This window comes from Hippopotamus amphibius, chromosome 17 (genome assembly GCF_030028045.1).
Source record: "Hippopotamus amphibius kiboko isolate mHipAmp2 chromosome 17, mHipAmp2.hap2, whole genome shotgun sequence".
Taxonomy (NCBI): Eukaryota; Metazoa; Chordata; class Mammalia; order Artiodactyla; family Hippopotamidae; genus Hippopotamus; species Hippopotamus amphibius.
Window position 1 is genome coordinate 58,758,038 of NC_080202.1, and position 15,673 is coordinate 58,773,710.

General features: G+C 56.9%; 1 protein-coding gene across 1 annotated transcript in view; it reads left to right on the forward strand.

Annotated features, from left to right (window-relative positions):
• SDK2 (sidekick cell adhesion molecule 2) overlaps nucleotides 1–15,673 on the forward strand; it is a 259,639-nt gene that overhangs the window by 165,875 nt on the left and 78,091 nt on the right. Inside the window, exons 5-8 of the mRNA XM_057716189.1 lie at nucleotides 4,179–4,312; nucleotides 11,551–11,662; nucleotides 13,339–13,529; nucleotides 13,668–13,751. Of these exons, the coding sequence (XP_057572172.1) occupies nucleotides 4,179–4,312; nucleotides 11,551–11,662; nucleotides 13,339–13,529; nucleotides 13,668–13,751 (521 nt within the window). The remainder of the gene's footprint in view (nucleotides 1–4,178; nucleotides 4,313–11,550; nucleotides 11,663–13,338; nucleotides 13,530–13,667; nucleotides 13,752–15,673) is intronic.

Consider the following 15,673-nt stretch of genomic DNA (forward strand, 5'->3'; position numbering starts at 1 on the left):
AGAGGACTACAGTGTCACCTGGCGAAGGTGCTGCTACAGAGCAGGTGATGACTGGGGGGAGCCCTACGTTCACAGGGGATGCTGCTGTGTGGGTGGGACCAGGCTCCCTTAGGCCTAATGAAGGTTTAATAGAAACAGCCAAGGGCAGGAATTCCCTGGTGGTCCAGTGGTTAGGACTCTGCGCTTTCACTGCTATGGCTGGGGTTCAGTCCCTGGTCAGGGAACTAAGATCCCCGCAAGCCACGCGGTGCAGCCAAAAAATAAAAGACAACCGGCCAAGCGTGGTTAACCATTAAACACAGAGACCGAGGTTGAATCGCGAGAGGGGACTGCTGAGACAGGTGGGGAGTCCTCGCCCCGTCCTAACTTCCTTTTCTGAGGTTATCTCCTATGCCCCAGGTGTATCAGTGATGGCACCCTGCAAGCCCGTCGATTGGGAGTGGCTGCCGGGAATACCGTGTTGAAAAGGGTTCTGAGGCCTCACTTAGACTGGGTGGGAAGAGCGCCACGATGGGTGAGCCGCGTGCGCTGCGGCTGCAGGAGGGACCGAGTGGGCCCTATCTGCTGCGTTGGCTGCGGTGGACGCAACCCTTCCTCCAGCCTCTCTCCCACCCTCGGCCCTCTCCTAACAGCTTCCCACCTCCTCTTCCCATTCCTGGCCTCTGCCATCACCCCTCTTTTCATTCCCAGCAGCCTCTGGCAGCAGGACCGAACCCTTTCTGGGTGCGCGCGCACACGCACAAGCGCACACACACACACACACCTTCCTGGTCACGCCCACCCCCTCCCCACCCAGTCCGGCCCTCCTATCACAAGCAGGAGAGAACAGTGTGGGGATTTTATCTCAGCAATTACAGCAGATTAATATTCATAACCCAGAGGAAAGGTCCCTGGAAACAGATTCTCTGGTGTCTGTTTGCCGGAGATACGCATCTGATGAGCTCTATCAGACAGCGGGCTGCATGCGGCGCTGAAGGCGCGTGCCGTCTACAGAGGACCGCTCTCCCTCCCGGGGCGGAAGTGGAGATTAGAAACCCCTGGCCCGTTCCTTGATACTCATTGTTGAAAAGGAGACAAGATTCCTAACAGAGACCCATGCTGGGGGCTTCGGGCAGGTTCTAGGGTGATTTATTTTATTCTCAATTAAGGGATCAATTGGGCCCCAGTGGAGCCGAGAAGAAAGGGCTGGCTTGATAGCAGGAGTGGATGGAAGGTGGTTGGGAGCTGGGCCAATCAGAGAAGCGGAAAAGATCTAGGAAGTGGAAACCAGAGGAGTGTGACTGAAACGTAGACCCAGCCCCTGCCTGAGAGGGGAGCCCTGACGTCTATGCCCTGCAAGACGTGCGGCAGCTTCCTTCAGAGAGGAGGGTGCAGCAGGCTGAAAGCCCTCCTGAGTGCACAGACAGCTTTGTGTACTTTAGTCGTGAGGGGCAGGGTCGTCCTAGAACCATCTAGCAAGGGAAAGGTCATCCTCCAGAAGGCTGCAAGCCCAGGGACCTTCCTTAGCCTCCTGCTGAGGACAGAGGGACGGCAGGTCAAAAGGCCACTGGCCCTTCCCCAGCTCTCTACCTCCGGTTCACCCCCCACTGGGAACCTGAACCCAGGCCCTGGGGGTCCCAGACACAGTGCTTTCCCCTGTTTCCAGGCAAGGCCATGCTGGCTGCATCACAGACAGACCCCCAAATCCGCTTAGCGCCAGAGAAGTTTATTTCTTGCCAATGGAAAGTCCCACCACCGGCAAGGAATGGGAGGGGCACCCTCCTCAGCAGAAACCCAGGGAGCCCGGCTGGAGGGAGCTCCGCCCTCATGCACCCGCGGGGGCTCCCAGTGGCACGGCTGGTCCAAGCCCCGAAGCAGCACACAGCCTCCGTATCCCACCAGCTCAGCCAGCTGCTCATCGGGTGCACGTGGGGCCGGGAAGCGTGGCCCCTGGCTTCCCAGGAGCTTCAGTTCTCTGCAGGAGGGGAGCCAGAAACAGAGGTGGATGGCAGCCATCCCGTCTCCCCCGCCCCAGGACAGGAAACCAACCACCGCGCAATTCACACGTTCCATTTTGAACCCAACAAATCGCTGTGCGGTGTGTGGTGGAACACATAACAGCATCCCTGACCGCTACCCACTAGCTACTAGCACAGCCCCACAGCTGGGATAACCACAACTCGTCCAGGTATTGCCACATGTCCCCTGGAAGGTGAAGCCACCCCTGATGGAGGACCCCTGACCTAGAAGGATCCATTACAATATAGACAAAATAGGCAAAGGCGAGAAAGGGGGTAGGACGTCTGTGTGGTCGAGGAGAGACAGAATCAGGGATGGGAGGCCTTCTCTGGAGGCCGAAAGGGGGGTTCAGGACAGGCGACTGGACTGGGGAGTGGGCCCACCTGCCAGAGGCTTCATTCAGCTAGCTCCAGCAGCACCAGGGCAGCGGCTGGGGAAGCTGGAGCCTCAGGGGTCCACGTGCACTGCTGCCCGTCATCAGACCTGACCTGGGACTGTGTGCCCCGGGGAGGGCTGAGTGAGCAGGAGGGGACAGCCTCAGGCCGCCTGGGGACTAACAGGAGCAGCCACAGGAGTCAGAATCCCCCAGCCTCAGGGCTGGAAGAGGTCTTCACAGGCATCTGCTTCCACCCTTTACACAGATGAGGCAGCTGAGGCCCAGCAAGGAGGAGGCTGTGAGCTCCTTAGAGGCGGGGGCCAGCGCTTCGCTCCCGAGCTGCCCCCGCACCCTGGTCACAGCTCAGCCCCCTCCCCCCAGCCCTCACCCACCCCCACAAGCTCCGCTAAAGGACCATGACCCCTGCAGGAGACTCCCACGTAAGCACATGATCACCATCCCTGTCCCATTGTGTCCATTTGAAAATATTTTAGCCTGGCTCTGTCCTCACTCCCTTCACCTCATTAGCTGGAGGTTAAAAGAGCTCTCCAGGAAAAAAAAAGAAAGAAAGAAAGAAAGAAAGAGAGAAAGAGAGAAAGAGAGAAAGAGAGAAAGAGAGAAAGAGAGAAAGAGAGAAAGAAAGAAAGGACATCATTAGGAACGGGGGCAGGAGGGCTTTGTCCTCCTACTTCCTGGAGCTCGGCAGGCAGCATGAGACTTGGCACTCGAACCCCCAAAACCAGGAGAAGGGGGGACCCCAGCACATCCTGGCTGGGAGAGACCAGGCCGGAGAGGCATTCTCGGGGATGTTTATTTGAGAGCCCGTTTAAAACTCTAACAGTCATCTAATGGGAGAATCTGAAAAGAATTCAACTGGATTTGTCCTTGTTAAACGAACATAAAGGATGTTTAACAGCTGTCTTGGGCACATCACATTAAAATCCGGAGAGAGACCTGACAGACTAATGGGTTTGTTTGTCATCAGGAGGAAGGGTGAGAGGAGGTGCCGGGCAGCGCCGGGGTGGGCAGTGCTCCTGCACCCACGTCCAGTGGGGCCCCCAGCTTCCTGCGTGCGGGAGCCCTTCACCCTGCTCGCAGACGTGGGAGCTGAGGCGCCGCAGGACGGGATCCCAGCAGCGGCAGCCGGATTGGGAGCAAACAGCTTGTGGCTACACTCCCCGGCCCGAGCCATCTGCTTTTGCCCGCTCAGCCAGCCCGGACGGCCCTCCTCTTATGGACTAGATTTGGGGAGAAGGGAACGGGTACCCTAAGAGGGGGCTGGGGGGGAGATGTGAACCCCAGAAGGCTGGGTTGCAGGCAGGCTGGGGCCTCTGAGTCAGCCCAAACAGATTCAGGAGCAGGTTAAGGCAGAGATTCTGGAACAGGCCTGCTCAGTTCTAAATAAATTAGCATCATCGTTCATTCATCCATCCCGGTGAATGAACGTCTTTAGTTCTGGACACTCCTGGTGCAGAAGCAACCGCGCCCAGCCATCCATGCTGTGGCACAGGGAAGGGCAGAATCCCAGGGGAGCTCGGGCCCCTAGCCAGGCCAGACCTGGGGGGCAGGGGGGCAGGAAAGCATCGCCTGGAAGGACTCAGACCCCCAGGCACGTGCTATATCGGGGTCTGATCCCCAGCACTGATGGAGGATGGGGGTTCTCTGCAGACTAAACAGGGCTGGAGGTCGGGCAGTAAGTGGCTCGGGGCGAGGGGGGCGATGGGCTGCAGGAGGGGATCTCGGGGCGCCCGCTCACATCCGCGGATGCTCAGGCCCGTCAGAGGTGTCCTTTCCCTCTTCCCAGAGCTATCGCGCTGGAGAACACCCTCGTCATCCTGTCCACAGTGGCTCCCGACGCCGGCCGCTACTACGTGCAGGCTGTTAACGACAAGAACGGAGACAACAAGACCAGCCAGCCCATCACTCTCGCCGTGGAGAGTAAGCTCGCCGCAGGGCCTGAGACCGATGGCGGAGCGCAGCGCTCGATCTTGGGAACGGGGCTCCAGGGGGCCATTGGGAAGATGGACTGTTGGTGGAGCGGGGAGGCTGGGGAAGGGCAGGGGAGGTGCCATCCCAAGGAGGAGGAGGAGACCCAGCTGGGTGGGAGTGCGAGGCGGGGGGCCGGGAGGGAGCTGAATTCTGGACCCCATTCCCAAGACGAGCCTGAGACCCTGGACGCTTAGCTCGGCTGTGAGTTGGGCCCCCAGAGGCCTGGGGAGGGTGTGGGAGGCAGGAGAAAGTGTGTGCAGGAGAGGATTATCACCACCCCTGGGGCTCAGGTGCTGATGGCGTGAGCCCGCCAGGAGATGGGAAGCTCATTTTTAAGGAAATATACTAACTGCCTCTGCTAGCTGGCACGTAAAAAGCGCCACTTTAACTTGGAGCCAAGCCATGCTCACTAATGGGAACACAGGCTCTCTGCCCAGGCTCCTGTCTAAAAGGACCCCTGTGCCCATTCCCAGAGACAACCCCGCACCCTGAAAGAGAGAGGCAAGGCTCTCCCCAGTGGCAGAGCTCAGAGGATAGCACATGGAAAGGGTGACTCCTTGAGTTTTTCTGCCGAAGAAGAATTTGTCCAGCCGAGACAGGAGGCAGGTTTCCGATCCGTGATGGAGATGCTGGGGGTGTAGCCCCAGCTTGGTTCTCCCCGCCCCCTCCCTCCGTGCTCCATCCCTGGGACAGAGGGGTGGGTGGGGAGTCACAGAGTACGCGGGACAAGGCCAGAGCTTCCTGCAGCAGCTGAGCAGCCATGCAGGCTGGGGGAGCCAGATGTGCACGTCCCTCCACATCTGTACAACTGCTGCTCCAAAAGCCAGCCTCATTTATCATCCATGGTCCTGCTGGGACACACCCGCCAGCAGCAAGAAAAGGGTGCCGGCTGCATGGACCTTCCCGTGTCCTTCCTCTGATCCCAGCCTCTGTCTTCCAGGGCCCAGAACGCCCAGAACATTCCCTGACCCCGACCTGCCCGTTCCTGGGCCTCCTGAGCACCAGCAGAACCCCTTCCCATACATACAGAGACCTCCTCCCCCCAGACCACATTCCAGTCTGCCTAGAAAGAAACCTGGATGCAGGGAGCAGAGTTCCAGTCTGGATACTGACCTATTAGGGTCACGGGTGTAACCTCTGACATTGACCCAGGCCAGGGTCTCCGTCTTGTCCTGGCAAGCTGGGGCCCAGCCCATGACCTGGGGCTGCTGTCTCTATAGGAATACCCAGAGTCTAATGGAATTGAGTCATTTGGTGGGAGGAATGCTCAAGGTCCAAGTCAAGGCCAGGCATCTTCCTGGGTGACTCCGTCGACCCTCAGACGGAGGCCGGGGCCTCCCTCCCGCTCTGTGCTCCTCCCCCAGCACCCAGCCTCCTCCTGGCTGAGTTGTACCAGCTGTCCTCCTGGCCAGCTAGGCGGGGTCTTCACTCTCTGCTCCCTCCCCCAGCCCTCCGGCTGGCCCAAGAGAGGCAGGCAGGGTCCCTCTGGACCCTGGTGTCCACCCAAGCCTCCCCCCTACCCCCACGCCGACGTTGTGTGTTTCTCCCACCCCACCTCCTGCTCTCGTGCAGTGATTTGTACTGGATTGAGAGCAGAATCTGCTGATTTTCAGCTAATTTCTCCTCCAACGAGTGACTGCGCTTCAAATCCTGGTTCCTGTCAGGACACAAATCCCCCAGCTGCCTGCCTGCCTGCCGGTTTCCTAGGAGCAATTGCCGCTTTGCCCACCACCGGCTGCACTTCCCCTCATCTGTCTCGCCCACGCCTCACCTCTCCCTCCTCTCTCCCCCCTCACCCCTGCCTCCTGCCTCCCGCCTCCCGCCTCTGCTCTGGGCAGCTCAGCTTCTTAGCAGACACCCATGCTCTTTGGAAATGGAGAGTTGCCGCTGCCCAGGTGTCACCCAGGTGACCTCACACGGACTGTCACAGCTCTTGAAAAGTTCATACCTGGCTGATGGTCCCACTGGGTGGTGCTCAGAGCTGCACTGTCCAATAGAATTATAATATGAGCCACATACGTAATTAAAAACTCACCAGTAGCCTCGCTTTTTAAGGAAGAAGAAACGGGTGAAATTAATTTTATTGTATTTTACTTAACCCAACGTATCTAAAATATTATCCATTGAACATGCAATCAATATGGAAAATATTAATGAGATACTTTACACTGGGTTTCTTTTTCCTACTAAGTCTTCGAAATCTGTGTGTATTTTACACTTAAAGCACATCTCAGTTTGGATGCTGAGTTTTCATCTGAAATACATGATCTGTATTTAGATTTCATAACATTTACAGCTGGAAAGGTGGGATTGTATGTCTAAGTTGTTCCACATATACTGAAAAGTGTTCTAATAACTGATTTGGGGACCCGCTTTTAAGTAAATGTGAATTGGGTAAAATTAAATCCCATTCCATCCAAGGGACACCAGTCAACGTTTCAAGAGCTTGTAGCCACCTGTGGTTCTCGCCCCACCCCTGCCCCCGTGCTGGACGGGGCAGGTTGGCCCCGGCCTCGTGGGCAGCTGGACGCCTGCCCAGGAGAGGGGAGCAGCCCCCTCCCTGGCTCCCACCCACTTGACCCACGGCCCAGTCACGTGGTCCCTGAGCCACCGTTTCCTCATTCGTATCGCGATGCCTGTGGCAAAGCGTAGCTGGGAGGATTCGACGAGATGACTTGGGGACGATGGGTCAGAGCGGGTGTCCCCCTTTGTGCCTGTCATCAAAATCCTGGGGCAGCAAGTCCCAACTTGGCCTCTGTGTGGGGAGCCCTAAGCTTCCTCCTGCCCCGGGGCCCCGTCCACTCATAAGCTCACGTGGAAGATGCCCATCCTTGCTCTGGTTTCCACGTGGTTTTCCTGCTTGGTCTTTGGGGCCCCGTTCGCCCCACTGTCCAGAGCAGATGGCCCGCACCCCGTACCTGAGCACGGCCAGCCTGTCGCGCTCTCCCGGCCAGCCCTCCGGAGACCCCCGAGTCAGCACAGCCCTCCCAGCAGAGGGCACCTGACAGGAAGGTGTGTCCTGCCGAGGGTGGGTCCACCCGAGCGGTCCCCCTCTGCCTTCACATCACACCAAGAGCCTCCGTTTCCACCGTTCCCGTGTGCCGGGCTCCGCCCGGGCGCTGCCGCTCCGCTGTTTCCGCAGTCCCGGAGGCAGGTCGTTATCCCCGTTCCCCCCCCCCACCCCCCCACGCGTTACAGATGAGAAAGCGGAGGAAACAGGCCAAAGGCATAAGGCAGTTTACTTCCCGGTGACATTCGCTAATGATGCCCAAACCCGAGAATGGAACCATGTTTCCCTGGCAGCAATACTCACCCCATTAACCGCTCCCCAGATGTCTCAGAGGGAAAAAGACCTCCCTTTTGGCGAGAGGCACCTGCTGTCTGCTTTTTCGACTCCCCGGAAGTCACCACCACTCCCCCGCCCCCAGTCTTTGCTCCAAGTCCTGGCCACCACCAACTCCCCTGCACTCTCCAGCCCCCATCACTGGTGCCCTCCTGGCTGAGAACCCACTTCCTCCATCCCAGTTCTCCTGGGCTGCTCAGGGCTTCCAGCTCTGTCGACTCCCCTCCCTGGCACTCCGTAACCTGAGCTTCCAGAACATTCCATGCCTCACCCAGGTCTCCTGTCTCCTGCTTCCTCCTCCCCTGAAGTGAACAAGCTGATGCCTGGTTCTCAGCCCTTTGTCCCTCTCCTCCCCGACCCCTGGTCCCTGGGCCCCCCCAGCCCCACCCTCCTGTGTTCTCAGGGTGCATCGCCCCCCCCACCGGAGCCCCTGCCTCGTGTTCCCGAATGTCCCCCCTTGAGCAGCTTTGTTCCGACATCCCACCACCATCTCCAACCCAGGGTGACAAAATCCCAACCCATCTCCCTTCTTTGAAAACCACTTCTTCTTGAACTTAACTTTTCTCTGTAAAGGGGACCCCGTGTCCAGGCATCTTGTCCTCGTGTCTGTCAACCCCTCCTTGTAATGTGCCCACCTAGGGCCAACTTCCAGCCCATGACCCAGCCTGTAAATTCTCAGTAGTCTGGCCCTGATCCAGCTGCTGCCAGTCTAATCTGCTTCCCCTAGCAGGGATGGAAAATGGGACCCACCTCATCAGCCAGCTCTGATCCACTGTTGGCACTGTGTTAAGAAGGGTTCTGAGGACACATCTGGGCACAGCCAGGAAAAGCACTGATCAATCAGGAGAGTCGGCTGGGGATGGGGCAGAATGTGGGCTGGACCCGTCACATCTGCTCTTGGGCTCTCCCCACCTCATCCATCCCAGCGCTCTGAGGGCCACCCCAGCATTGCACCTACATTTACCTGCAGCTCCCCCCATTCATCTCACCTTCACTCACACAGTGCTCCCATTCTGGAACGTTCTTCATCCTTCTGGTTTCTCCGAGTTCTACTCAAGATCTCCCATCTCCTGTGAGTCCCCAGGGAGCACTTGAGGCTTCACCTAATCTCCTGTAGCCCTTAATGCATGTGTCCTCTTTCCCTTGGTCAAGAGGCTCCTGAGAGTCTGTGACTTCACGTCCTGGTAGCCTCTGGCTCCATCACTTGGTCCAGGCTGGGTTGGGGGTGGGGGCAGGAAGCAAGGAAACTCCCCCGCCCCAAGCACAGGCAGGCAAATCCCCAGAGGAGGGGCTGTCATCTATTGAGCACCTACTATGTGCCAGCTGCTCTGCGCTCACCCCAGACCAGCTTAGATGTGCCCCCAGGACCCTCCTTCCAACACCCATCATGTGCATCTTTAATCTCTCAAACGTCGAAGCACGCATCTGACTTCTTCCCAGACTGTGCGTGCCATGAGGATAGATCCCTGTCTGTCTCACTCGGGGTTGGGGGGGGGGGGTACTCCCTGGCACCTGGCACACAGCCTGGCAGGTACCCAGAAGAGTCGAGTCAGGAGCTGAACCCACTCAACCCTGAGAGGCAGTGATTTCTACCCCATTTTGCAGCTGAGAAAAACTGAGACTCAGGGGATGAGGTGACCGGCTGGAGCCACGGCCAGGAAGGCTGGGGCAGGGCAAGATTTTGAGCCAGGTCTTCCAGACCCCCAGGCCCTCCTTCGCTGCATACAGGGCCTCGCCCCTCGAGCCCTGAAAGCTGCCACCTGGACCCGGGAAGGATAGGGTCCCCGAGTGAGTGTCCGTCTCCCCTTTAACCTCCTAAAGCCAACAAGGCAGCCTCGAGGTCCGGGGGCAGCCCTCATATTTTTAAACTCCGAGGGCTCTGTTTACCCGTCAACACCGTGGGGCTCTGACTGTCTGTCTCCTCCTCGTGCCCCATTAATCTGAGCTGCAGTACCTGCACGCCCCGGCGTGTAATAAACAACGTGGAGCACACTTTTATGGGTTCAGCTATATCAGCAGCTTTCACTCCGATCGCTCTTCATGGCAGCTACATGAGGCTTTTATATTGTTGCAATTATTCTGGTTTATATGCCTCCTTTCTCCCCCCCCCCCTTCATTTTACTTTATTTTTTACATTTTATTCCCATTCTACCTGGGCCTTTCCCAGCAAGGCCTGGAGGCCCGGCAGGAAGACCTTTCCCCAGGGCCGACTGGGGTGGCCTGGCTTCCCCATAAAGGAAGTCCTATTGCTATTGCCCTGAGGCCGTGCCTGTCGTTATGGCCTGCCGTCTCCGGAGCCTCCTGGAAAGGGGCCAACCGGATGGATTTGCTGTGAGAGGAAAAGTGTTCGGGGGTTGTATTTTCAGGAGCCGTAGAGCAGGTGTACAGAGAATATTTTGGAGTTTCTGCCAACACTGGGCCTGCACTGACCCACAGAGATAAGAACCTGGCCCCTTCTTAAAGAACTCAAAAAAATAAAAAAGGAAATGATCCTGCCTCTACTAGGAGAGTTTGGGGTGTTGTTTTGCTTTAATAACGCCCACTCGGGATAGGTTCTCTTTCAATGTAATCGTTGACCCTGGAAGTTATACAGTGATAGCTCCAATCCATGCATTTGTTCACCTAACAGACGCATTTGAGCACCTCCTGTGTGCCGTGTGACGTGGTTCTGGAAGTGGCGGTGAACAGGACTGTGGGGCTTAAACACAGACACTTACTTCTCATAGTTCTGAAGGTCCAAGATGAAGGTCCCAGCATGGTTGGTTTTGCTGAAGGCTCTTTTCCTGGTGTGCAGACGGCCTCCATGTCACTGTGTCCTCACATGGTGGATAGAGAGCTTGGGTGGGCCTCTTCCTCATCTTATCAAGGCACTAACCCTGTTGGATTGGGGCCCCACCCTTATGACCTCATTTAACTCAGTTACCTCTTAAAGACCACATCCCAAACACAGGGGCATTAGGGCTTCAACATATGAACAGGGTGGGGGATGATTCAGTCCAAAGCAAAGACCAGTGGGGCTCCTGCCTCGGGGAATGTATAAATTTCCTAAGGGCCACAAACTGGGTGGCCTATCACAGCAGAAATGTACTCTCTCATAGCTCTGGGGGCCTGAAGTCTGAAATCAAGGTGTCGGCAGGCCCTCGCTCTCTCTGACAGGTCTAGGAGAGGATCCTTTCTCGCCTCTCCGAGCCTCTGGCAGTTACTGGCCATCCTTGGTCTTCCTTGCTTGTGATTCATCACTGCACCTCTGCCTCCATCTTCACCTGGCCTCCTCCCCTGTGGGTCTGTGTCTAAATTTTCCTCGTCTTATAAGGACACATCATATTGGACTTTGGGCCCACCCTGATGCAGTAGGACCGCGTCTTAACCTGATCACACTTGCAAACACCCTGTTTCCAAATAATGTAACACTCACAGCTGCCACGGACATGAATTTGGGGGACAGTATTCAACCCACTGCGGGGAGTTTGCATCCTGGTGGAAGAGGTGGCAGATGAAGAAGTAAGCCAACAAGAAAAATGCAGGTGGAGGAAAGGATTTTGAAGGCAAAAAGAAACAGGACAAGGGGATGAGGAGGAGGGTGTGGCTGTATTACAGGAGGAGGTGGGGGGCCTTGAGGTCTCCAGTGGGCTCCCCCTGGACACTGTGTGGAGCCCCATCAGGAGAGGAGGAGGAAGAGTGGGAGGGACCCCAGGATCAGTGTCTGGAGGTTCAGCTCTGGGGCTGCTGGGGCGTCTGCCCCCACTCCATGAGGACAAGGTCTCCCATGTCATCCCTCTGACGGGGTGGGGCACAGATGGGATTCCCAGTCTCAGTTTCCACCTGACTCCTGTCCTCTCCCCAGATGTAGGGGGCCCCGCAGACCCCATCGCTCCAACCATCATCATTCCTCCCAAGAACACCAGCGTGGTGGCCGGGACCTCGGAGGTGACCATGGAGTGTGTGGCCAACGCCAGGTGGGTACCGCCCCTCCCCCACTTTCACTCCAGCGGGTGCTCCTGACCTGTGGGCTCGGAGGAGACCAGTCAGAATTCAGAAAGGCCCAGAAGTGTCTCTTGAGGACTCATGAGAGAAGATGGGGTATTTAGCCTGGAGGAGGGGTGATGGGTGGGCCATCAGAGAGCTGTCAGGCGCCCGAGAGCAGAGCCCAGGCCTCAAGGGGGTTTGGGGGCAGCAGATGCCAGCCCAGGGTACTTGGGGCGGGTGGGGGAGCCACTGGCTTCCCATACTCAGAGCAGCCTGGAGAGGGGCGGCTCGCCTCTGTCAGCAGTGCCCTGCTGGCACGCAGGTGTGGGCAAGAGGGGAGCTGTGCTGGGAGACAGTCCACGTGATGGACTTTGCAGGAGGGCAGAGCTGGGGTCAGGTGCAAATGCAGCCCTGTCTCAGCCACGTACAGCCCTCAGTTCTCTCACTTTGTCACGTGTGAGCACTGTGCTGCATGGCCTCCCGCAAAACCTCCATTCTCCCAATAGCCAACCACATAGCTGTCCCTACCCTGAAGCCCAGAGAGGGCAAGCAACCTACCCAAGATCACCCAGCTGGCCAATAGCAGAGTTGCAGTACAACAGGCCATCACCCCTGGAGCCCAAGCTCACTGCCATGCTCTGGGCCTCAGTGTCCTCACCTATAAAATGGGAAATGATGCAGCACCTGCCTTGGCAGTAAGGCATGCAGGTAGGCTGCTGGAGCCAGCCTGACCTGACACCTCCCAAGTGCTCCAGAAAGATGATCCCATGTGACTGGGTGGGGACTTAGACCAGTGACCCCAAGGTCACTCCCAGCTGAAGGTTCCCAGAGAGCGAGTCTCTGTAGCAGTGCTTCTAAAAGTGCACTTCTCAGAACCCAAGCGTCTCACAAGTAGGGAAAGGCCACCAGGACACAAGGGAGCACGTGAAGGGCACAGAGAAGCACCTGCATGGCACTGTTCATGCCAGCTTGCTCAGACTCGCTCGGCCATGGAACCCCTTTTCCAGGGGGCCCCTCTGAGCGCCCGGGGAGCAAGCAGGGACCCCGCTTTGGCACACCCGCCCTCGGGGCTCCATCCAGTGCTGAGCAGGAGCACCGGGCAAACCCCAGCTCGGGGGTCCTTGGGGGGCTGGGGTCAGGGATGGGGGAAAGGGGGCCCAGCTCACACCCTCAGCCCTGTCTTGAAGTTGGGGGTGGGTATGTCCACCCGCCTGCCTTTGTTTCCCCATCTCCAAACTTGGGGTGTTTCTCTCCCATTTCTCCTCGTCACTTTCTCTCACCTTTCACGCTTTCCTATCCACTGACTTCTATTGGATGGGGCACGGCCCAGGGAGCAGAACTGGAGAGAGAGAGGCCTGGGAAGGCCGCTTTCAGGCTCTCGAGAGCCCCCATACATGAGTTCAACTGGGGCGGGATCCTACGTGAATACATCCACCCTCACCGTAACCCCTGGGTGGGCACAGTTGTCCCCATTTCACAGACAAGGAAACGGAGGCCCAGGGCACTGAAGGACCTAGCTCCATGGCCTGCACCTAGAAGGTGTCAGAGGGGCGGGCAAACCCAAACAGCCTGGCCGCTGGACCTGCAGGCCTCACCACGCCTTGCCCTGCCTCTTGGGCCTCTGAAGTCTCTGTGGTTGATGGCCTGCCTCCCTCGCCCCCTCCAGGCCCCTGATCAAGCTGCACATCATCTGGAAGAAGGATGGGATGCCGCTGTCGGGCGGCATCAGCGACTACAACCGCCGGCTCACCATCCCCAACCCCACGGGCAGCGACACTGGTTACTACGAGTGTGAGGCCGTCCTGCGCAGCAGCAGCGTCCCCTCTGTTGTCCGTGGCGCCTACCTGTCTGTGCTGGGTGAGATGGGGTGGGGCTGCTGGGGTCCCCCAAGGCATAGGGGCAGCGTGGCTGGGGCCTACTTCAGGGTGATCCGAACGGTGGCCATATCAACGGGAGCATGGCTCTGATACCCTCCCCTCGTCCTTCCTCCTGCAGAACCGCCTCAGTTTGTCAAGGAGCCAGAGAGACACATCACAGCAGAGATGGAGAAAGTGGTGGACATTCCCTGTCGGGCAAAAGGTAACTCAGTGGCGTGCATAGAGGGGGACAAGGACCACCAGACCTTCGGCCTCTCCTGTCCCTGACACGGACTTTTCTAAATTCTACCTCCTTCTCATCATTGAGTATAGAGTCAGTCTGGCTGTAAGCAGACACCCCAGGAAACAAACAGGCCAAATTACCGTAATCTCAGGGCTGGAAATCAACCCCGTGTTACCATAACTTGAAGGTTACAAATGAATCCAAATTACCATAATTTCAGGATAGGTGACAGACCCAAATTGCCCGTAATTTGAGAGTGGTAGACAATGCCAAATTATTGTAATGTCAGAACTGCTAGAACTTGGGTGTTTCTCTGCCTGGTTTCTGGGCCATTTTGCTTCATCTCCTCCCATGATGTCTACTTAACCCCCCTCGTCAGAGTTCTTGCAGACACTCTATTTTTCCCATCCCCACCCTCCCTCCTTTGGGTTCCACTGAGCTGAAAGGCACCAGGAACTGGGGTGAAATCTGAGATGATGGGATGATAGGGGAGAGGGTGCACAATGGGAGATGGTCTTAACACTGAGCAGAGAGGAGAATGTAGCCCAGGCAGGAGGGAGGGTCCAGTGGAGGGGAAGGGGGATACTGACCCCTGTTTCAAGACCACACGAGGGGAAGACAGAGATCCATTCGTTTATTTTTTTCAATTTGGTTTAATCTTTTGGCTGTGTTGGGTCTTCGTTCCTGTGCCCTAGCTTCTCTAGTTGTGGCAAGTGGGGGCTACTCTTCGTTGTGGTGCACTGGCTTCTCATTGCAGTGACTTCTCTTGTTGCAGAGAACAGGCTCTAGGCTCCCGGGCTTCAGTAGCTGTGGCACCTGGGGATCTGTAGCTGTGGTGCATGGGCTTAGTTGCTCCGCAGCATGTGGGATCTTCCCGGACCAGGGCTCGAACCCGCGTCCCCTGCATTGGCAGGCGGATTCTTAACTGCTGCGCCACCAGGGAAGCCCCATTCATTTATTGAACAAACATTTTTGGGGGCTTATCATGTGCCAATACAGCTCTCGGGGCTGGAGAGACACAGAATGAACCAAAGAGCCAAATCCCTGCTATTACAGAACTTACATTCTCATGAGGAGGGCAGACAAACCCATGAGCAAATAAAGATACCTTATTTCATTTCACGTAAAATGCCGTGGGTTGTAAGATGCTCCATTATTTTATGTGCCACTAAGAAAGAAAAAAGACTGCCAATTAAATTATGACACGCCGTCTACTGTAAGACACGTCTTGATCTCGGAGACGGGACAGTAGGGAAGAAGGCACAGCTTGCAGCGGATGAAATACGGCATCAGAGGATGTCAGGGTCGAAAAGAGCTGGGAAGGAAAGACAAGCAGGCTAAGGGGCTCGGAGCCACGGGGTGGTCTTCCGAGCGGGCTTTGGGGAGCTTTTCTGTGGAAGTCACATTTGAGCAGAGACACAGAGGCAGAGATGGGAGGGCCGGGGGATACCTATGGGAAGAGTGTGTCAGGCTGGGGACACCGCTTGAGCGAGGCTGAGGGGTAAGGAGGGCCCCCATTCACCTCCCTGTGCAACCCGGTAGGAGGGGGCTTCCGAAGGAACACTGATCCCATCTGCATGCCCCTGGACACGGGGCTCTGTGGTCACGTGCGTTTGGGAAAGCCCAGCTGGAGGTTCCCGGAGCATAGAAAAAACTCTGCTTAATATTGCAGAAAAAATATAGCTTGTCCAATCCAGCCTTTCCAAGCTAAACTAACCCCAGGATCTGTTAAATTTTCTTGGAACGCCTCCTCTATGAGAATTTGAGAATTGTCCCTCTAAGAGCACCTTTTCTCGCTCCCAAGACCAACAGTGGCACCTCTGAGAAGGTTTTAGAAACCAAGACACACCAGGGACCCCTCCCTTGAGGACTCGCAGCTACAGCCTCTTCCTGAGCACCCC